Here is a 22874-nt window from a genome sequence, read left to right as displayed (position 1 = left end):
ATAAGTCTGACTAGAAATTTACTGATTTTGTTGATCATTTCAAAGAACCAGCTCCTGATTTTATTGATCTGTTCTATTTTTTTACTTTATATATCATTTATTTCTACATTGATCTTTATTATTTCCTTCCTTCTGCTGTTTTGAGTTTTGTTTGTTCTTCTTTTCTAGTTCCTTTAACAGTAAGATTAGGTTGTTTGAGATTTTTCTTGATTTCTGAGTGGGAAGGAAAGACAAAAAGTGACAAACACTAGAAAAGAACAGAGAAAATATCTAGAAACGATAAAACCAGTAATAAAATGGCACTAAATACGTATCTATCAATAATTATGCTAAATGTAAATGGACTGAACACTCTACTCAAAAGATATAGGGTGTCATAATGGATAAAAAACAAGACCCATCTATATGCTGCCTACAAGTGACTCAGTTTAGACCTACAGACACCTGCAGATTGAAAGTGAGGGGTGGAGAAACATTTATCATGCAAATGGACATCAAAAGAAAGCTAGAGCAGTAATACTTATATCAGACAAACTATATTTTAAACCAAATATAGTAACAAGAGATAAGGAAGGGCACTATATCATAATAAAAGGGGTTATCCAATAAGAAGATCTAACATTTGTAAATATTTATGCCAACAGCTTGGGAGCACCCAAATATATAAAATAGCTAATAACAAACATGAAGGAACTCAGGAACTCATTGGTAACATACAATAATAGTAGGGGACATTAACACCCTACTTACATCATTGGACAGATAATCTAAACAGAAAATCAACAAGGAAACAATGGCTTTGAATGACACAGTGGACCAGATTGACTTAACAGATATATTCAGAACATTACATCCTAAAGCAGCAGAATACACATTGTTCACAAGTGCACATGGAATTTTTTCCAGAATAGAATACATACTAGGTCACAAATAAGGCTTCAACCATTACAAAACATTTGAGATCATACCATGCATATTTTCAACCACAACACTATGAAACTTGAAGTCAACAACAAGAAAAAATTTGGAAAGACCACAAATATATGGAGGTTAAAGAACATGCTACTAAAGAATGAAGGAGTCAACCAGTAAATCAAAGAAGAAATTTTAAAAAAAACATGGGAACAAATTAAAACGAAAACACAATGATCCAAAACCGTTGGATGTGGCAAAAGTAGTCACAAGAGGGATATATAGCAATACAGGCCAACCTGAAGAACCAAGAAACATCTCAAATAAACAACCTAACCTTACACCCAAAGGTGCTAGAAAAAGAACATAAACAAAGCCTAAAGCCAGATGAATAAGTGAAATAACAAATATTAGAGTAAAAATAAATGTTATAGAAACAAATAAAAAAAAAAAACAGAACAGATCGATGAAACCAGGAGCTGGTTCTTTGAAAAATTTAATAAAATTGATTAAGCCCTAGCCAACCGTATCAAAAAGAAAAAAGACCATGGGGCGCCTGGGTGGCTCAGTCGGTTAAGCATCCGACTTCAGCTCAGGTCATGATCTCACGGTCCGTGAGTTCGAGCCCCGCATCGGGCTCTGTGCTGACAGCTCAGAGCCTGGAGCCTGCTTCAGATTCTGTGTCTCCCTCTGTCTCTGACCCTCCCCCGTTCATGCTCTGTCTCTCTCTGTCTCAAAAATAAATAAACATTAGGGGCGCCTGGGTGGCGCAGTCGGTTAAGCATCCGACTTCAGTCAGGTCACGATCTCGCGGTCTGTGAGTTCGAGCCCCGCGTCAGGCTCTGGGCTGATGGCTTGGAGCCTGGAGCCTGTTTCCGATTCTGTGTCTCCCTCTCTCTCTGCCCCTCCCCCGTTCATGCTCTGTCTCTCTCTGTCCCAAAAATAAATAAAAAACGTTGAAAAAAAATTTAAAAAAATAAATAAATAAATAAATAAATAAATAAACATTAAAAAAAGTTTTAAAAAAAAGAAAAAAGACCATAATCAATAAAATCACCAATGAGAAAGGGAAAATAACCAACACCACAGAACTACAAACAATTATAAGAGAATATAATGAAAAATTATATGCCAACAAATTGGACAACCTGCACAAAATGGATAAATTCCTAGAAACACATAAGCTACCAAAACTGAAACAGAAATAAATAAAAAACTTGAACATATCAATACCCAGCAATGAAAGTGAATCAGTAATCAAAAAACTCCCAACAAACAAAACTCCAAGACCAGGTGTCTTCACAGGGGAATTCTACCAGACATTTAAAGAACAGTTCATATCTATTATTCTCAAACTATTCTAAAAATAATAGAAATTGAAGGAAAACCTCCAAACTCATACTATGAGGCCAGCATTATCCTGATGCCAAAACCCTACAGGGATTCCACTAAAAAAGCAAACTACAAGCCAATATCCCTTATGAACATGGATGTACAAATTCTTAACAAAATACTAGCATATTGAACCCAACAGTACATTAAAAGATCATTCACCATGATCAAGTGCGATTTATTGCTGAGTTTCAAGAGTGGTTCAATATTCACAAATCACTTAACCTGATACACCACATTAATAAAAAAAAAACGGGATAAGAACCATATGAACAATAGATTCAGGAAAAGCATTTGACAAAGTACAGCATCAATTCTTTTTTTTTTTTTTAGTTTTTTTAAGTTTATTTATTTTGAGAGAGAGAGAGTGCAAACAGGGGAGGGGCAGAAAGAGAAGGGGATACAGAGTCTGAAGCAGGTTCCGGGCTCTGAGCTGTCAGCACAGAGTCCGATGCAGGGCTTGAACTCATGAACCATGAGATCATTACCTGAGCCAAAGTCAAATACTTAACCGACTAAGTCATTCAGGTGCCTCGTATCCATTCTTGCTTAAAAAAAAAAAGGAAAAAAAAAAACTTCAACAAAGTAGGGATAGATGGAACATGCCTCAACAAAATAAAGGCCATATATTAAAAAACTCATAGCTAGTATCATCTTCAATGGGGAACAACTGAGAGCTTTTCTTCAATGGTCAGGAACAAAACAGGGTGTCCACTCTCACCACTTTTATCTAACATAGTACTGGAAGTCCTAGCCTCAGCGATCAGACAACACAAAGAAATAAAAAGCATCTAAATTGGCAAGGAAGAAGTCAAACTTTCAGTATTTGCAGATGACATGATACTATATATAGAAAACTCAAAAGACTCCACAAAAATATTGCTAGAACTGATATAGGAAACTCAGCCAAAATGAAATGGACATCTGAATATCCCTATACCATTAAAGAAGTTGAATTCATAACTAAAAAGCCCCTGAAAGAGAAATCTGCAGGTCGAGATAGTTTCACTGGAGAATTCCACAAAGTCTTTAAAGAAAAAGTAACACCAATTTAAAATAATATTTTCCAGAAAATAAAAGATGAGAGAGTTACCAATTCCTTTTATGAGGAAAGTATCACCCTAAAACCAAAATCAAAGAGTGTAGAAAAAAACCCAAAAACCAATAACTCATTTAGATGCAAAAAACCCTCAACAAAATAATGGCATATCAAATCCAGCACTGTACAAAAAGAATTATACACCAAGACCAAGTGGGATTTATTTCAGGTATGCAACCCTAGTTTGAAATTGAAAAACCAATGTAACTTTTTATACAAACAGGGTGGAGATGAAAAATCGTATGATCATATTAATTGACACAGAAAACACATTTAACAAAATCCAACACCCATTAGTGATGAAAAAATCTCATAAAGTTAGGAATAGATGGGGACTTCCTCAACTTATACAGAGCATCTACAAAAAAACCTACAGCTAACATCATATGTACCAGTGATTTCCTCCAAAAACAAAGCAAAGATGTCAGCTCTAATCAGTCTTAATCTTAATTCAGCCATTGCAATAAGGCGAGTAAAGGAAATAAAAGGCATCCATGTTAGAAAGGAAGAAATAAAACTACTTATTTTACAGATAATATGATTATCTACATATACCACCACCTGGAATGTACAAAAATCTCCTAGAACTAATATGTGAGGTCAGCAAGGTTGCAGGACACAAGATCAACACCCCAAAATAACCCACATTTCTATTTACTAACAACAAACATGTATAAACAGACATTTAAAACAGAATACCATTATACTCTTTAGCTCCATCCATGTCATTGCAAATTGCTAGAGAGTATAATGCTAAGTGAAACAAGTTAGTTAAAAAAATACCATATGTTTTCTTCATATGTAGCATTTAAGAAATGAAATAAATGAGCAAAGGAAAAAAAAAGAGAGAAAAACAAAGAAGCAGACTCTTAACGATGGAAAACAAAACTTATGCTTACCAGAGGGGAGGGGATGGGTTTATGGGTTAAATAGGTGATGAGGACTGAGGAGTGCACTTTTTGTGACGAGCACCAGGTGATGTATGGAATTGTTGAATCACTATATTGTGCACTTGAAACTATTATAACACTGTATGTTAACTGTACTGGAATTTGAAATAAGAATAAATAAATACATACATCATATATACATATATAAATACATAAATAAAGTATGTATTTAAAAACACAGTACCACTTACCATCACTTCTAAGAAAATATTTAGGTATAAATCCAACAAAACATATACTGTACATGTATGCTGAAAATTGCATAATAATGCTAATTAATCAAGAAAGACCTAAATAACTAAAGAGACATACCATGTTCATAGATGGGAAGACTAAATATAGTAGAGATGTCAATTTTCCCCAAGAAGATTTATAAGTTTAATGTAATTTCTATGGAAATCTCAGCAAGTTTATTTATAGATATATGCAATCTCATTCTAACTTTCATTTGGAAAGTCACCAGACCTAGAAAAATCAATCTTGAAAGAGAAAAAGAAGGTGGACAAAACCACTCTACTTAATGTTAAAGCTTACTATTTAACTACAGTAATCAAGACAGTGTAGTATTAGTGGAGGGAAAGATACGTAAGTCAATGAAACAGAATAGAGGACACAGAGAGAGGAAGTATGGAAGATGGCAGCGTAGGAGGACACTGGGCTCACCTCGTCCTGCTGACTGCTGAGATTCCACCCACATCGACCTAAATAACCCAGGAAACCACCGGCAGACTAGCAGAATGTACTCTCTGGAGCCAAGCATAAACAAGAGGCCCACGGAAGAGGGTAGGAAGGGTAGAGAGGCAGTGCGTGCTACACGGACTGGTGGGAGGGAGCCAGGGCAGTGGAGGGGCAGTGTGCCAGGCAAGGCAGGGCCCCCGAAGTCTGGCTTCCAAAAGCAGAGGGGCCGGACTTGTGTGAGTTCTGACAGCCAGAAGGACTTAACATCTGGAATGTTAAAAGTCGACAACTCTGCTCTCAGAGAGTGGTGAGGGTGAGAGGATGCTGGGAGGGAGAGTTGTTGAGCCCAGGAAGACAGAGTTCAGCTCGGCGGGGGACAAAGGCATTGGCAGGCGCCATTTCCCTCTCCCATCCCCCAGCCGAAATTCCAAAGGGAACTAGTTCCTGTCACTGAACTTGCTTGCACCATGCACATGCCCAATGCTGTGCTTCTGTGGATCCACCCCCCCAATAGCCCTGCCTACTCCTGGTGCTGTAGGGCCCCTCCACAGGGGACCACCAATGGCAAAGCTAGCTAAGTCTACCCCTCCTGCCCCTGTGCACCTTGCAGATCATCCCCGGCTAATACGCCCTGGGCAGATCTCATTGAAGCAGCACCACAAGCCTGGCAGTGTGCAAGTAGCCCAGACAGGGGCCACACCACTCCACAGTGAGTCCTGACCCTGGGAGAGGGGAAGATAAGGTACACACCAGTCTGACTGTGGACCCAGCAGTGGGCTGGGGACAGACATCGGGTCTGACTGCAGCCCTGCCCACCAACACAAGTTTCTCCGGACAGCACAAGGGAAGTGCCCTGCAGTTTGGAGCTACCACAGGGACTAGCCAAAATGACAAAACGGAAGAATTCTCCTCAAAAGACACTCCAGGAAGTAGCGACAGCTAACAAATTGATAAAAACCGATTTAGGCAATATAATGGAACAAGAATTTAGAACAATAGCCATAAAATTAATCGCTGGGCTAGAAAAAAGCATAGAGGACAGCAGAGAATCTACTACAAAGATCAAGGGACTAAGAAACAGTCATGAGAAACTAAAAAATTCTACAAATGAGGTGCAAAATAAAATGGAGGCGGCCATAGCACGGATTGAAGAGGCAGAGGAGAGAATAGGTGAATTAGAGGATCAAATTATGGAAAAAGAGGAACCTGAGAAAAAGAGAGATTAAAAAAAAATCCAAGAGTATGAGGGGAGAATTAGAGCACTAAGTGATGCAATCAAACGGAACAATATCCATATCATAGGAATTCCAGAAGAAGAAGAAGAGAGAGAAAGGGGCTGAAGGTGTACTTGAACAAATCATAGGTGAGAACTTCCCTGCTCTGGGGAAGGAAACAGGCATTGAAATCCAAGAGGCACACAGAACTCCCTTCAGACGTAACTTGAATTGATGTTCTGCACGACATATCATAGTGAAACTGGCAAGATGCAAGGACAAAGAGAGAATTCTGAAAGCAGCTAGGGAATAAACAGGCCCTAACTTACAAAGGTAGACACATAAGGGTAGTAGCAGACCTGTCTACTGAAACTTGGCAGGCCAGAGAGGAATGGCAGGAAATCCTCAATGTGATGAACAGATAAAATATGCAGCCAAGAATCCTTTATCCAGCAAGTCTGTCATTCAGAATAGAAGGAGAGATAAAGGTTTTCCCAAACAAACAGAAACTGAAGGAATTCATCACCACTAAACCAGCCCTACGAGAGATCCTAAGGGGGATTCTGTGAGTGAAATGTTGCAAGGACCACAAAGTACCAGAGACATCACTACAAGCATGAAAAATACAGACATCACAAGGACTCTAAACCCATATCTTTCAAAAATAACACTGAATGTAAATGGACTAAATGCTCCAACCAAGAGACATAGGGTATCAGAATGGATAAAAAGCAAGACCCATATATTTGCTGTCTACAAGAGACTCATTTTAGACCTCAGGACACCCTCAGATTGAAAGTGAGGGGATGGAGAACTGTCTATCATGCTACTGGAAGTCAAAAGAAAGCTGGAGTAGCCATACTTATATCAGACAAACTAAATTAAAGGCTGTAACAAGAGATGAAGAAGGGCATTATATAACAATTACAGGCACTATCCATCAGGAAGAGCTAACAATTATAAGTGTCTATGTGCCAAATACTAGAGCCCTCAAATATATAAAACAATCGCAAACATAAGCAACCTTATTGATAAGAATGTGGTAACTGCAGGGGACTTTAATACCCCACTTACAACGATGGATAGATCATCTAGACACAGGATCAATAAAGAAACAAGGGCCCTGAATGATACATTGGATCACATGGACTTGACAGATATGTTTAGAATTCTGCATCTCAAGGCAACAGAATATACTTTCTTCTCGAGTGCATGTGGAACATTCTCCAAGATAGATCACATAGTGGGTCACAAAACAGCCCTTCATAAGTATAAAAGAATTGAGATCATACCATGCACACTTTCAGACCACAATGCTGTGAAGCTTGAAATCAACCACAGGAAAAAGTCTGGAAAACCTCCAAAAGCATGGAGGTTAAAGAACACCCTACTAAAGAATGCATGGGTCAACCAGGCAACTAGAGAAGAAATTTAAAAATATATGGACACAAATGAAAATGAAAAGACAACAATCCAAACGCTTTGGGATGCAGCGAAGGCAGTCCTGAGAGGAAAATACATTGCAATCCAGGCCTATCTCAAGAAACAAGAAAAATCCCAAATACAAAATCTAACAGCACACCTAGAGGAAACAGAAGTGGAACAGCAAAGACACCCCAAGCCCAGCAGAAGAAGAGAAATAATAAAGATCAGAGCAGAAATAAACAATATAGAATCTAAAAAACTGTAGAGCAGATCAATGAAAGCAAGAGTTGGTTTTTGAAAAAATAAACCAAATGGATAAACCTCTAGCCAGGCTACTCAAAAAGAAAAGGGAGATAACCGAAATAGATAAAATCATGAATGAAAATGGAATGATTACAACCAATCCCTCAGAAATACAAGCAATTATCAGGGAATACTATGAAAAAATATATGCCAACAAACTGGACAACCTGGAAGTAATGGACAAATTCCTCAGTACCCACACACTTCCAAAACTCAAACAGGAAGAAATAGAAAACTTGAACAGACCCATAACCAGTGAAGAAATTGAATCAGTCATCAAAAATCTCCCAACAAATGAGTCCAGGACCAGATGGCTTCCCAGGAGAATTCTACCAGACATTTAAAGCAGAGATAATACCTATCCTTCCCAAGCTGTTCCAAAAAATAGAAAGGGAAGGAAAACTTCCAGACTCATTCTATGAAGCCAGCATTACTTTGATTCCCAAACCACACAGAAAACCAGCAAAAACAGAGAACTACAGGCCAATATCCCTGATGAATATGGATGCAAAAATTCTCAACCACATACTAGCAAATCGAATTCAGGAGCATATAAAAAGAATTGTTCATCATGATCAAGTGGGATTCATTCCTGGGCTGCAGGCCTGGTTCAACATTCAGAAATCAATCAATGTGATACATCACATTAATAGAAGAAAAGAAAAGAACCATATGATCCTGTCAATCCATGCAGAAAAAGCATTTGACAAAATTCAGCATCCTTTCTTAATAAAAACCCTTGAGAAAGTCGGGATAGAAGGAACATACATAAACATCATCAAAGCCATTTATGAAAAGTCCACAGCTAATATCATCCTCAATGGGGAAAAACTGAGAGCTTTCCCCTTGAGATCAGGAACACGAAAGGGGTGTCCACTCTCACCGCTGTTGTTTAACATAGTGTTGGAAGTTCTAGCATCAGCAATCAGACAACAAAAGGAAACCAAAGGCATCAAAATTGGCAGAGATGAAATCAAGCTTTCACTTTTTGCAGATGACATGATATTATACATGGAAAACCCGATAGACTCCACCAAAAGTCTGCTAGAACTGATACATGAATTCAGCAACGTCGCAGGATACAAAATCAATGTAAAGAGATCAGTTGCATTCTTATACAGAAATAATGAAGCAGCAGAAAGACAAATAAAGAAACTGATCCCATTCACAATTGCACCAAGAAGCATAAAATACCTAGGAACAAACCTAACCAAAGATATAAAAGATCTGTATGCTGAAAACTATAGAAAGCTTATGAAGGAAATTGAAGAATACACAAAGAAATGGAAAAACAATCCGTGCTCATGGATTGGAAGAATAAATATTGTCAAAATGTCAATAGTACCCAAAGCTATCTACACATTCAATGCAATCCCAAGCAAAAGTGCACCAGCATTCTTCTCGAAGCTAGAACAAGCAATCCTAAAATTTATATGGAACCACAAAAGACCCCGAATAGCCAAAGTAATATTGAAGAAGACCAAAGCAGGAGGCATCACAATCCCAGACTTTAGCCTCTACTACAAAGCTGTCATCATCAAGACAGCATGGTATTGGCACACAAACAGACACATAGACCAATAGAACAGAATAGAGATTCCAGAATTGGACCCACAAACATATGGGCACCTAATCTTTGACAAAGTAGGAAAGAACATCCAATGGAAAAAAGACAGTCTCTTTAACACATGGTGCTGGGAGAACTCGACAGAAATATGCAGAAGAATGAAACTAGACCACTTTCTTACACCATTCCCCAAAATAAACTCAAAATGGATAAAGGACCTGAATGTGAGACAGGAAACCATCAAAACCCTAGAGGAGAAAGCAGGAAAAAACCTCTCTGACCTCAGCAGCAGCAGCAGCAACTTCTTGCTTGATACATCTCCAAAGGCAAGGGTATTAAGAGAAAAAATGAACTATTGCAAACTCATGAAGATAAAAAGCTTCTGCACTACAATAGAAACAATCAACAAAACTAAAAGCAACCGACAGAATGGGAAAAGATATTTGCAAATGACATATCGTACAAAGGGCTGGTATCCAAAACCTATAAATAGCTCACCAAACTGCACACCCGAAAAACAAATAATCCAGTGAAGAAATGGGCAGAAAACATGAATAGACACTTCTCTAAAGAAGACATCCAGATGGCCAACAGGCACATGAAAAGATGCTCAACGTCACTCCTCATCAGGGAACTATAAATCAAAACCACACTCAGATACCACCTCATGCCAGTCAGAGTGGCTAAAATGAACAAATCAGGAGGCTCTAGATGCTGGCAAGGATGTGGAGAAACGGGAACCCTCTTGCACTGTTGGTGGGAATGCAAACTGGTGCAGCCACTCTGGAAAACAGTGTGGAGTTTCCTCAAAAATTAAAAATAGGCCTACCCTACGACCCAGCAACTGCACTGCTAGGAATTTGCCCAAGGGATACAGGAGTACTGATGCATAGGGGCTCTTGTACCCCAATGTTTAGAGCAGCACTTTCAACAATAGCCAAAGTATGGAAAGAGCCTAAATGTCCATCAACTGATGAATGGATAAAGAAATTGTGGTTTATATACACAATGGAACACTACGTGGCAATGAGAAAGAATGAAATATGGCCTTTTGTAGCAACGTGGATGGAACTGGAGAGTGTTATGCTAAGTGAAATAAGCCATACAGAGAAAGACAGATACCATATGGTTTCACTCTTATGTGGATCCTGAGAAACGTAACAGAAACCCATGGGGGAGGGGAAGGGAAAAAAAAAAAAAAAGAGGTTAGAGTGGGAGAGAGCCAAAGCATAAGAGACTGTTAAAAACTGAGAACAAACTGAGGGTTGATGGGGGGTGGGAGGGAGGGCAGGGTGGGTGATGGGTATTGAGGAGGGCACCTTTTGGGATGAGCACTGGGTGTTGTATGGAAACCAATTTGACAGTAAATTTCATATATTAAAAAATAAAATTAAAAAAACAACAAAAAAAACTTAATTAAAGTTAGCACATTAAAAATTAAATGCTTGCAAAAAAAAATAAAAAAATAATAAAAATAAAAAAATAATAATAAATTAAAAAAAAAAATTAAATATCCAAGAATTAAAACAAATTGCTGTAACGGGACAGAAATATGAAAAATATTATATTTTCTCACACAAAGTATTTAATTAGTCCTACTATTAATACTAATTGCCACTCTTAATTAGTCCTATTGTCTTGTTTAAATAATAGCATGTATGTAACAGAAAATACAGAAAAGCAATTTTAAATAAACATCTATTTTCATATTTTATATTAAAGCAATAACACATGTGCACAGTTATTTATTATATATTATAGGCCTTTCATGAGTCTTTTCATCTTGTATGGCTGTGTCCTGTGTTGGCGCCCTGAAGTTTCATCACCCCAACTGCATGGTACCATTCGGATGGAGAAACAAAAAAATTAAAAAGTTGGTGTTTGTAAATTACATAGACAAGAAACTGGTAAACAGTGGTGCCTCCTGTGAAAGATAAATTAGTAGCTAGAAGAAACCATAAAGTTTCTTTTTCTTATTTTTTTAAATGTATTTTTAAAATTTTGCACCTTGTGTATCTACTACCTATTCCAAAGTGAGAAAACACTATTAGTCTTATATAGTGATCGTCCACGGTCAGCTGAGAAAGGTGCTTGTGGGACCACAGGGATCAGTGTTCCCCCTGGAAATGGTGTGTTAAAAACACGTGATTCTTGGGGGACCTGCCTCATATTCAAGATGGCTGACTGGTCGACGACTGATTCAGAGGAGCCTGATGAGGTGAACTGGTGTCCAAAACTGAAGGGCCTGCTAACCCCCAGAAATCAGTAAGAATTTGTTTTGTTAAGGAAGCCATTAGAGGGCTTTAAAGAAAGGAATACAATTATGTGATGTATGACTGAGAGATCCGTTTGGTTGTGTGAAGAAGGTAGGGTAGCCCTATTTTCAGGACCTTTTTCTGTAGTCTTGGTGAGTACAGCTGTTGGTTTGGAGTGTTAGCGTGGTTAGCACTGGATGAGGATGTGGAGACACAGACATGGTCCGACTTTGGGAAGTGGCCCTGATAAGACTTGTTATAGATTGTGGATTGTGGGGAGGGTGCGTAACATGGCTGACTGCTGTTACTGGCCTCGGTAGCTCAGAGTGCCTTTTCGTGGGATAAAGAACACGGTGGTGGATTGTAGACAATAGGAAAGAGTTCTCTCAGGGACACTTTAAGCCAGAGATGGTTAACTGATGCATGGTTTTTTTTTTTGAAAGTCAGGTTATTCTGTGGAGACTGGAGAGGGGAGAAAACTACTCAAGGACAAGGGACAAGGCTGGAGAGGCTCAGCAGGGTGGGGAATCTTGCAGGCCCGCAAAGGCTTTAGCTTTTCATCAGTATGAAATGGGTGAGGATGACAAGGCGTTGAGCTTGACGAGAGTTGGCCAAAGGCCTGCTGTTGCCAGATTTAACAAATGAAAATACAGAACGCCGAGCTAAATTTAAATGTGAGATCAACCACAAATAATTTTTTACATAAATATAGCCTATGTAGTGTTTGGGATATACTTTGGCTGAAAACGTATTTGTTGTTGATCTGAAATTTTAACTGGGCGTTATTTACACAGGCACCCCACAAGGGCACGTGGAGGCAGGGCTTGTGCAGGCATTACAGGGAGATGGAAGGGCCAGAGTGGCAGCAGGGAAAGTGTGAAGAGGGGGTCCCAGCAAAGACAAGGGTTACCCGTTTGGTACATTTTACAGGAGAACGGCTCTAGAAAGACGAGCGTCTTGGTTCTTCCAAGCGTTGGCCGAGGGTTCCCCGGGGAAGGCTTACTCGTCTCTGCCAATCCTCCGCGGCCTGCCGGCTCCGCTAGCCCAGCTGCCCTCAGCCTCCACCGCGTGGAGTAGCAGTAGAAAAGCCGCAGCCCGCTGGGCCGGAGTTGTAACCCCGCCTTCCGCACCCCGCAGGGGTGGAGTCTGAGCGAGGAGTCTGCGATCAGCCCTCTCTCCTCGGATGACAGGCGGCAGGATAACATGGAGTCGAGCAAGATGGCGCCTCCCAAGAACGCTCCGAGAGATGCCTTGGTAAGTGCAAAGGATGAGAGGCGGGGCATGAAGCTCCGCGCGGCCAGCGTCTAGGGAGGCAGGCCCCGGCGGAGGGCCTGAGGCTGGGCTCGCGTGCGGCTTCAGCCCAGCCGGAGCAGCCAGGAGTGGGATAAGGGGCTGCCCGTCTGGACCTTGGGGCGCTTCTCCCGCAACCCCCGCGGCCCTGCTAGGGTGAGGCTTGCGGCCCGCCGAAGTGCGCAGTCCCACACCCGGCTTTGTCTACTGGGCCTTGGGCCCCAGACTCTTTGTGGTCTCGCCAGGTTGGCCAGCCGGGATTCTCGCGTCCAGCGTTCTTCCCCCATCGTCACAGAAGAAAATGACAACCAGCTGTAGCCACCCCTGCCTTTCCCGGGGTGAAAGGCAACCCGGGCCTTTTTCTTCCCTTTGCCCCCGCCCCCACCCCCGCCAAAAAAAAAAAAAAAGTTTTCAGCAGAGGTTTCAATGGGTTTGGGCGTGATTCTGATACACACTTGAGAAGAAAAGGATATGAGTACAAGTTTGGAGCCCAGAGAAAGGGGGACCTTGTAGCATAAATACAAATACTACCTTCGGCCCAGTCTTGATTTCTAGTACCTACATCATACATCTGGCGTTTTCATTCGAATCTACAGGTGATGGCACAAATCCTGAAGGATATGGGAATTACGGAGTATGAACCAAGGGTTATAAATCAAATGTTGGAATTTGCTTTCCGTAAGTTAACAAAACACCAAAAATTTGCCTAACTTGTGAATCTGAAAAGATTGTTTTATTGTAAGAACATTTTCAACTAAATTGCTTTAACAGTTAATAAATATCATAGAACTTGGCTAAAGCAGAAAAAAGGAGCTCAAGCTAGGGGACAGTAGTATTTATACTGTGATATCTATTTAAAATTGATCATATAGAGGGGAGCCTGGGTAATTCAGTCATTAAGCTTCTGACTCTTGATCTTAGTTCAGGTCATGATCTCCCTCCTGGTTTGAGAGATTGAGCCCCTTGTTGGGCTCTGCTGTGACAGCACAGAGTCTGCTTGAGATTATCTCTCTCCCTCTCTCTGCCCTCCCCTGCTCACCTCGCTGTCTCTCTCAAATAAGCTTAATAAAAAAATTTTTAGTTGATCATGTAGATCAGACAATTAGATATTAGAACCAAAATTCATAAATTTTCTACTAGTAGAACCTTCCATTAAGAAAAATGGCCATAAATATTAGGCTGTTTTCATAGGTTTAAGAAAATAATGTTTTGTTCTTAAAGGATATGTGACTACAATTCTGGATGATGCGAAAATTTATTCAAGCCATGCTAAGAAACCTAATGTTGATGCAGATGATGTGAGACTGGCAATCCAGTGTCGAGCTGATCAGTCTTTTACTTCTCCTCCTCCAAGAGATGTGAGCAAAGTTATTTGAAGTTCATTTTACTTAAAAATTTTTAAATTGTAGTTCTAATAAGGATTTTTTTTTAGTTTTTACTGGATATTGCAAGGCAGAAAAATCAAACCCCTTTACCACTGATTAAGCCATATGCAGGACCCAGACTGCCACCCGACAGATACTGCTTAACAGCTCCAAACTATAGGCTGAAGTCCTTAATTAAAAAGGTAAGAATTTTTAGTCAAATTAGTTTTTTAAAAAGATGAGATGTGTTAGGGCAATTTGTAAAAAGCACATTCCTATAGATAGATTAGTAAAGACTAAGATAATTTACTAGGATTTTTAAAATTTATAGCATTGAAAATACCATGTCTGCAATTAACTACTACATTAAAATACAAAATTTTTAGAGCTAAAAAGAACTTCAATGTTCATCTAACCCAACACTTAATTTTCACAACAGGAAACTGAGCCTCGATTCATCTGTGGAGTTAGTAGCAAAGCTGGGACTTATTCCCAGGTCTCATGCCTCCATTTATTTCCACTGTTTATCAGTTTTTTGTGATACCTGATAACAGAGTAAATGATATACCATCAGGAATTGGACTTATTTTCTGAAATATGACCTAAGGCTCTCCCACCACTGAGAAAGTTCTCCCCACATTCAGCTAGCTGCCTTTGTTGTCTGAAATTCTGCTAGAAGAGTTTCTTTCTTTTTAGGTTAAGATATTGACTAGTTAAGATTAAAAGTCATAAGGATGTTAGCTGTTATCCCCAAATAAGACTCTACCTTAAACACTATATAGAATTTTCTATGTGTGTGTTCATATCCATGTCCATATGCATATGCATTATATTCATGTTATATATATGTTTGTGAAGACTAGTTTCAATGTTGGATTTAGAACACTGATGAAACAAAAACGACATTCTTGCCATAGGTTTATCCATTAATAAGTCACATCAGCAATCCTAATTTCATTCTTGGTAAGTTTAGGGGTCAGATCTAAACAACATTAAAACTAATTTTTTTTGAAATCCCCTAGGGACCTAACCAAGGAAGACTAGTTCCACGGTTAAGTGTTGGTGCTGTTAGTAGCAGACCTTCCACTCCTACTATAGGTAAGTGAGAGAGGGAAATGGTTTTTCTGACTGGTAAAGAAGTTCCTTGGCACTTAATTTTAAATTATAATTCAAGTCAAAAGCTGAGTCAGAAATTCCCAAATATGTATTGCCATTGATACATTTACTTATCCTCTAGTAAAACTATAAACATATCTTATCAGATTTCAAAATGAGAAAGCCACAAGGAGTATCTGATCCCAAATGAGTATAGAATTAGACATTACCCAGCGTTGTTGGAATAAACTGGGATACCAAAAACAGTTTAAGCTTTGTTCTCTGCCTTCTATACAAATCAAGTTGCCAAACACAACTCATGGCAGTAGCCTACTTATTTTCAGAAATTAAAGAACTTTCAGAGTAAACTGGCAAGAGAATGCAACCCAAAGAATTTTAAAGTGTACAAAAAGCATATCAAAGAAAAACTCACTGTTTTTAATACTAATCTTTTCAGAAGTAGTACTGATTGTCCTGTGTTGTCCCTTCAGGGTGTCTCCTGTGTCGTGACAGGTCCCCATCATTCTTTGAGCCTTTATTGCTTTTTAGCACAAGATGATCTAAGTTCATCTTATATTTTCCCTTACTCTAGTTCTACAACCAGCCATTTCTCTAAAGAGCCCTAGTTCCTTTTGGTGGAGAATGGTATTTAGAAACCATTAGGTTTCTTTTTAATGTTGTTGCTTAGGTAATAAGAGAAACATAAATGATTTAGAGTTCCTGATTTTTTTTTGGTCCTACATTCCTGCTGGATTTCTTTCATAATCAAAGTATTTTCAGAAATAATCCTCTTTGACCAGTACTGATTTCTTGGCTCTTATGTTTTATAACTTGAGTCCTATAGATGTCATACAGCTCTAATGTAAGCAGCATTTGATTTATGCAGTGTGTAGACAATCTCTTCCTATTCTCATTTAAACATTTTAAAATCAACCGGGTATAGTATTAGTTGTACACTTCCAGTTACCTGCATGTGACCTTTGTGGGCAGAAATTCGCATATATAATTTGTGTAACTTTTAGGTCATATACTGTGTATCTGTGGATTCATAATCCTTTAGTGAATACCAATTTTTTAAAAACTCTGGGGTGTGGTAATCCACTGCACGTGTTGGCCAGTTAACCAATTTTAGTTATCAGTTGTGATTTTTAGACATTTATTATACATGTTTTAGAGATTTTTAAAATCTAAAATGAGGGAACTGCTAAAATCTAGCATTAAAATACAAGTTTTGAACTTTGAAAAAATGGAATTCTATAAAGCATCCAAGATCTAAGCATCTACTCTGTTCAATTTTAAAACCTAAACTCCATACTTCCTTAAATGTTAAATCGTTATGATAATGGCCAAGAAAACATCTACCTATTGTGAATTTCTTGACAAAATAAAACACATACTGTTTCATTAAGCTTCACCAAATTCTTTGAACTGATCCTTAATACAACAGAAAACTTGCCTAGGAATGAAGATACATTAGAGTAAGGCCTCACCTTCTCAGTTTGGGAGAGAAAGCATTAGGGCCAGATTCCTGCGTACCTTTGAACTCTCTTCCCCTATTTAGGCTTTCTTCCCCCATTTAGGCTTTCTTCTCCTTTGTTTCTGGAGAGGGTAGTTGTAGTTTTTTCAGCAACTCTTCCCTGGGCAGACTGCTGGTTCCAGGAGAAAGGGATGTATGGAAAACCTGCATCCGCAAAGGAAAAACTAGGAACACACATGTTTCCATAAATGTATTTTTTAAGAGAGCTATGATGTCAGTATACATCTTTGAGTCTTGCAAAATTTATTCATTAAACAAAAATTGTTGAGTGCCTATTAGGAGTAAGGCACAAAGACCATATGTTCTTAAGGATAAAAAGTGTTAGCCAGGCTTGTAATTTAGTGAACAAGAGAAGATAAAGGTTCCTATGACAAGGCAATTTCAGAGGCAGGCATTGACTTCTGAGCAAATCAAGGAAATTTTATAAAATAGGGTGGTATTTGAGTTGTACCTTGGAATAACTGGTAGAGTTGAGGGGGGTTTGGACTAGGTTATCTCCACAATCCCTTTCTGTTCAAAAAAAGTACTTGGATATAGAATAGGAATATGACTTTTGTACCCACCTGGGGACCCTAAGAGGTGTATTTGATAGGCTTTTGTTAGATGCATGTTGATTTACCTTCATAGGCATAGTAGACATCTTCCAATTCTCAGTAAGTGACAGATTAAAAGTGCCACCTAAGGTAATTAATAGAAAACTTGGGTCTTTATTCTGCTGGTTTATTTGGACACTCAGTTTCACAACCTCACGTAGCTAAAATTCAGTGCCAGGTGGTTTGAAGAGCTATACATGGATTATTTTAACTTTCACAAGAATCTTATGTAAGTGATAATTATCTCCATTTGACAGGTGAGAAAACTAAAGTATTAAAAGATTAAATAACTTGCCCAAGGACACTCATCTAGTAGGTGATAAAGCCTGAATTCAAACTCAAGTAGGTAGGCTCCACAGTACATTCTTTACTACTATACTGTCCTGAACTTTTAGCATTTAAACCGTTGAGTTTGTACTTTATTTCTGATTTTTTTCTCACCATTCATTAGTTCCTTGTGCTTTGAAGGTAGTTTATTATAAGCTAAGGAGTGCAGAATATGAACCTGTGTAATGAAGTCACCTAACTAACATGGTCTGTTAATTACAACTACAGCAACCCCACAAACAGCTTCTGTCCCAAGTAAAGTTGCACCTCCAGTGTCAGTGACAAGCCAAAGATTTACAGTGCAGATTCCACCTTCTCAGTCCACACCTGTCAAACCAGGTAACATGATGGGGAGGGTGGCATTGAAAGTGGTTCTTTTATTTTTTCTGAATCTTAAAATTTGTGAATAATTTGTGATTATAGAATAATTTGTATTCTTATAGCAAGAGTTAAGTTGTTTTAACATACCAGGAAGGTGGCAGTAATGCTGCAAATTAGTGTTCTTCAGAAGGGTCTATGACCCCACTAAAATTGTATGAAATTTTACAAATATGTAATGTTTTGGGAATGGAGAGTATTCAGCATGATCATCAAATTCTCAAAGAACACAACTAAAATAAGTTAGGGTCCACAAATCTAACGCATCTTCAGGGAAAAGCACTTAGGGTTAAAGCTCAAAAAAATAATATAACAGTGTACAACAAATAAAAATTGTACTTTTACTCACTTTATGGAAGGATACATATAAAGTTGGAATAATATATAAGTAGGATTCTGTTATAGCCTAATTTATTACTGCATATATTTCAATTGAACATCTTCTGAAACCTAAATGTACATAGTGAACTACTTATATAAAATACTGGCTTATAAGGGGAATGGGATTCCTGACCTTGAACATGTGCCTTTAATATGTTCCATGATGAATCCAGCACACTGCTTCCCATGGCTAAGTATTAACTAAAATTTTAGGTAGTTAAGTTTAAAAAAAACCAGAACTTTAAATGTTGTACTAGATACTAGTTTAAATACTGTAAAGTATTAAAAAATTTTATTCAACTCCTAATGCAGTAGAAATACCCTAGTTTCTTCTATGATGTAGTTGCTATTCATGCTATTAAAATTGTTGTTAGAATTATAATTTAGATTTGTTGAATACTTTTTACTATGTTTCTGATTTGGGGTAATTCAGTTTGAAGGTGTTTTCTCCTGTTTATAGTTCCTGCAACGACTGCAGTTCAAAATGTTCTGATTAATCCTTCAATAATTGGGCCCAAAAATATTCTTATTACCACCAACATGGTTTCATCACAGAACACGGCCAACGAATCAAACCCATTGAAGAGAAAACATGAAGAAGATGATGACAATGATACTATGTAAGGAATACAATCAAGATGTATTTCAAACGTGTAGTTGGTTTGGAGCCCAGTATACTGAACTAGAACATTCTTTATCTTCTCAAGTTTTATCTTAGAAAACTTAAATGTAGCTGCAGTATTTTTCACATTGGCTTAAACTGTTAGATGTCTTAAGCATACCAGTGTTTTTTCATTAGGCTCCAAGTAAAAAAGTATTTGTTTCTTAATACATTAATTCATTAATGTTAAATTCTATCATGACAGTTTTTTATTTGGAAGCAGTTTTCTGCCATGTTTCACTGACAACAGCAGTTAAGTTTCAATTGCTACAGCCTGATCAGTAGACTAATCTTTAACAGCATTTCTATCTACATTTAAATACTACTTTCTTTTCAAGGTAAAATAGTCACAACTTTGGTTTTCACCAACTTTTTTTAACCAAATCTCTAAATTTAGGAAGCATTTTTTTGGAAAAGATGGATTTAAAGGGATTCTAAATCCATTTTAAGTGTATTTGTTTCTTGGTGTTCTCTAACCTCCCACCTCAACCCCGTTTCTAGATCCCATTCATTTTCTGTACTGCCTCTTCCCCATAGGCTTAAGTTTCTCCCAGTGCTCTTAGAAGGCCAAAACTGGAATTTTAAAAGTGTAGTTCCTGATAATACAGTTCAGTGTCATTTTCCTGTTTTTGAAACCTGCTTTTACATGCCTGATATTCTGTGGTTCACTTTAACCCGAAGGTTTGCCTTGCTGTTTTACTCTCCATACCAGAACGGTTGAATTTTACACCTTGCCTTTTATGCTCCTTGAGCTTTATTCTGCTTTTAACAGGTAGTTTTGGGGTCAGCTACAATTTCGATCTTATATTCCAAGTCGATAACTCCACCATATTTCACATTTCTAAATTTAACATAGAAGATGCTGTAGCTTTAAAATCTGCCTTGAGAAGTATATTTACACTGGACTTAGGCAAAAACCACTGAAGAGCAAGTTTTCTTCCTTTTCATCACATACATATATGCTATAATTACTACTGCTTGAACCCTTCTATTGGTATAATTCATTTTTCTAGCTTGTTGCTGAGGTTATCATATATGAGATGGGATCAAACCTGAAAATTCTCTAATGGTTTTCCTTTCTCTAGAAGGCCAACAATAAAAGCAAATCAGTGTAATGTGACTGGCACTTAGGTGTACCAGTAGGTTTCCCAGTAATGTTGTAATGTTGCTGAACACTTTTCTCTTATTTTCCATTTATACACATTTAAACATCTTAGTGGGAAAGATTGCAAAGCTTTCAAAAATTAAATAGGTTTGTTGTTTTTAAGTTTGACATATTCAACATTGGAATACTTTTGCAGAATTTTCTAAAATAATTTTCATATCATATCATAATTTAGAACTTGTAGCCAAGGATCCTCAAAACTTCAAACACAAGAAAGTTTCATGTTAGGATGGTGCTAGATAAATTGAAGAGAAATAGTCCAGTAACAGAGAAGACATGTCTCATCACAGTCTGCGTGTTTTTGGATATTAGGAAAAAGGTGATATCAAATTTATAAAAACAGATCTGATCAACATCATAGGAGAGAAATGTTCATTATATAGCATAGGATATCATTACTTGAATGTTCTCAGGGAGGCAGCATGTCAGAAGGCCTAGGGTCTAGTCCTGGCTCCATAATTTACCAACTATGTGACCTTACTTCACCTCTGAGCCTAGTTCTCTAGGCTAGTATACTGAACTAGGATAATAGGAATTATTATTCCTGTAATAGAATAACACCGACCCTGCCTACCTCACAGGGATGTTGTGAGGGTTTAATTGGTGTATGTGAAAGTTCTTTGAAAATTGTAAAATGGTTTATAACTCTAAGGAATTGTTAATGTATTTGTTCCAAGATTATTAATAAAAACTGAACTTAACCATTTCTTTCATTTTTGATTTAAGGGATTCAAGGAAGATGAACAAGACCCAGTAATTCTGAGGTCCAAGAAGCAATTAAGATTTAATGGGTGACTTAATTATAAATCAGGGAATTTCTTGCTTTTATTTGGAATCAGCATGTGACTCATAGTGAAGCAAAACAAAAATGAATATGGGCTTAAGTCTGTTAAAAACATATCATGCTGTCTTTGGTAGGAATTTGTACATATAATTGAGGCTGCAGTTGGGAGTGTTCATTCACTTGCTAGGTCAGCCAGGGGGTGCATTGCTCTTTCAAATGCAGACTGCTTTATCTTGCAGATCTCCCTTCCCTATAATTGCATCCACCCAATATAGCTTCTAAAATGACTTAAGGCAGCTCTTGTCCTCCAGCTTCTAGGTGGAATTTTTTAAGAGTTACTGAAGGTAAATGTGGTGAGGACATTGTTGTCCCAAGTTCTTCCTTTTACAAGTGGGAAACAAGTGTTTTTGATCTGAGTATGAATATAGGAGTACAGCCAGTATGTGGAGAAAATAGAAAACATAATGCACACTGGTCCCAAGGAGTCCAGAGTGAAAGTACTCAAGAGTTAGGAAAGACAACACTAATCAGAACAGCACATTCAAAACAGTGTGTATAGTAGGCTACCATATATATTTTAATTTATATGTGTATACATACATGGGATATGCTTTTTATATACATTAAGTAGCTCTAGAATGAATGAAACCAGTCTGACGGTAGCTGTTTCTAAAGAGGGTAACTGGGAGCTGGGGGACTGAGGTAGGAAGGTGTCTTCTCATTGTATACCCCTTTTTGACTTTTGTATCATGTGCTAGAGGGAGGTTTTGGACTTAAAGAAAACAAGGAAAGTAGGAAACACGGAGTTTAAGAGACTGAATTAGTTGATGACACAAAGATCATAATCTCTATACAGGCATATACATCTATCATATGGAGGTTAAAACTGAATTTGTGACACATGCTAAAACTTTGCAATATTTTATCAATAACTCATAATTCTGTATTAAATCAGGAAGCACATCCTTGTACTACTATTCTAGTTTATGTGCTCACAAGTTGTTACATATTACCTTTCTCAACTAGGTGGTGAATTTCTTCAGGACATAAATGCTATCTTATATTCCCTCCATTATGTCCTAAGCATATAGCAGGTACTCAAATATTTTGCTATTTGTGTTTCCCCATTCATTCTCTGGATTAATGACCAAATAAATGGAGAATGATCCTGGAAGCAGAGTCTAGTAGAAAGTACTTAAAAGGTACAATCCAGGTTGGTGGATGGATGAATTGACAGTTGTAGAATCTAAGTGCTAGGTTTACAGGTGTTTATACAATTCTTTTAATTCCTCTGTACATATGAAATAAAATGTTGCAATTCCTCTGTACATATGAAATAATAAAATGTTGCAGGAAGGTAATCAGTAGGGGGGGAAGTCTAGCCCAGCTGTAACATTAATTTGCTGGATCTATGAATAGCACCTCTGGGCCACCTCTACAAAAAGATCAGCCTAGAATTCCTGCTTCTCACACCAGGATATAGTGTACCATTAGAGGTATGCAG

The 22874-nt window shown here is 38.0% G+C and overlaps 1 protein-coding gene across 1 annotated transcript; it reads left to right on the top strand.

Moving 5' to 3' along the window:
* Positions 1 to 12659: 12659 nt before the first annotated feature.
* On the top strand, positions 12660 to 21287 carry TAF9B (TATA-box binding protein associated factor 9b). The gene is made up of 7 exons (XM_058714638.1): positions 12660 to 13049; positions 13682 to 13763; positions 14307 to 14443; positions 14518 to 14652; positions 15472 to 15547; positions 18230 to 18340; positions 19221 to 21287. Exons 1-7 carry the CDS (start codon positions 12999 to 13001, stop codon positions 19382 to 19384), a joined length of 756 nt encoding a protein of 251 aa, XP_058570621.1. The 5' UTR covers positions 12660 to 12998; the 3' UTR covers positions 19385 to 21287.
* The last annotated feature ends 1587 nt before the right edge of the window (positions 21288 to 22874 follow it).

Source organism: Neofelis nebulosa, chromosome X (assembly GCF_028018385.1).
Source record: "Neofelis nebulosa isolate mNeoNeb1 chromosome X, mNeoNeb1.pri, whole genome shotgun sequence".
In the NCBI taxonomy this organism is placed as follows: domain Eukaryota; kingdom Metazoa; phylum Chordata; class Mammalia; order Carnivora; family Felidae; genus Neofelis; species Neofelis nebulosa.
The sequence above is the reverse complement of the archived record's forward strand: the minus strand, read 5'-3'. Positions and strand labels throughout refer to the sequence as shown.

Excerpts from the sequence above, each read along its gene's own strand:
- TAF9B (XM_058714638.1), top strand. The coding sequence starts at position 12,999 with ATGGAGTCGAGCAAGATGGCGCCTCCCAAGAACGCTCCGAGAGATGCC. Across the intron at positions 14,444-14,517 it reads CTTCTCCTCCTCCAAGAGAT|TTTTTACTGGATATTGCAAG; the intron begins GTGAGCAAAGTT and ends ATTTTTTTTTAG. Across the intron at positions 15,548-18,229 it reads ACCTTCCACTCCTACTATAG|CAACCCCACAAACAGCTTCT; the intron begins GTAAGTGAGAGA and ends TTACAACTACAG.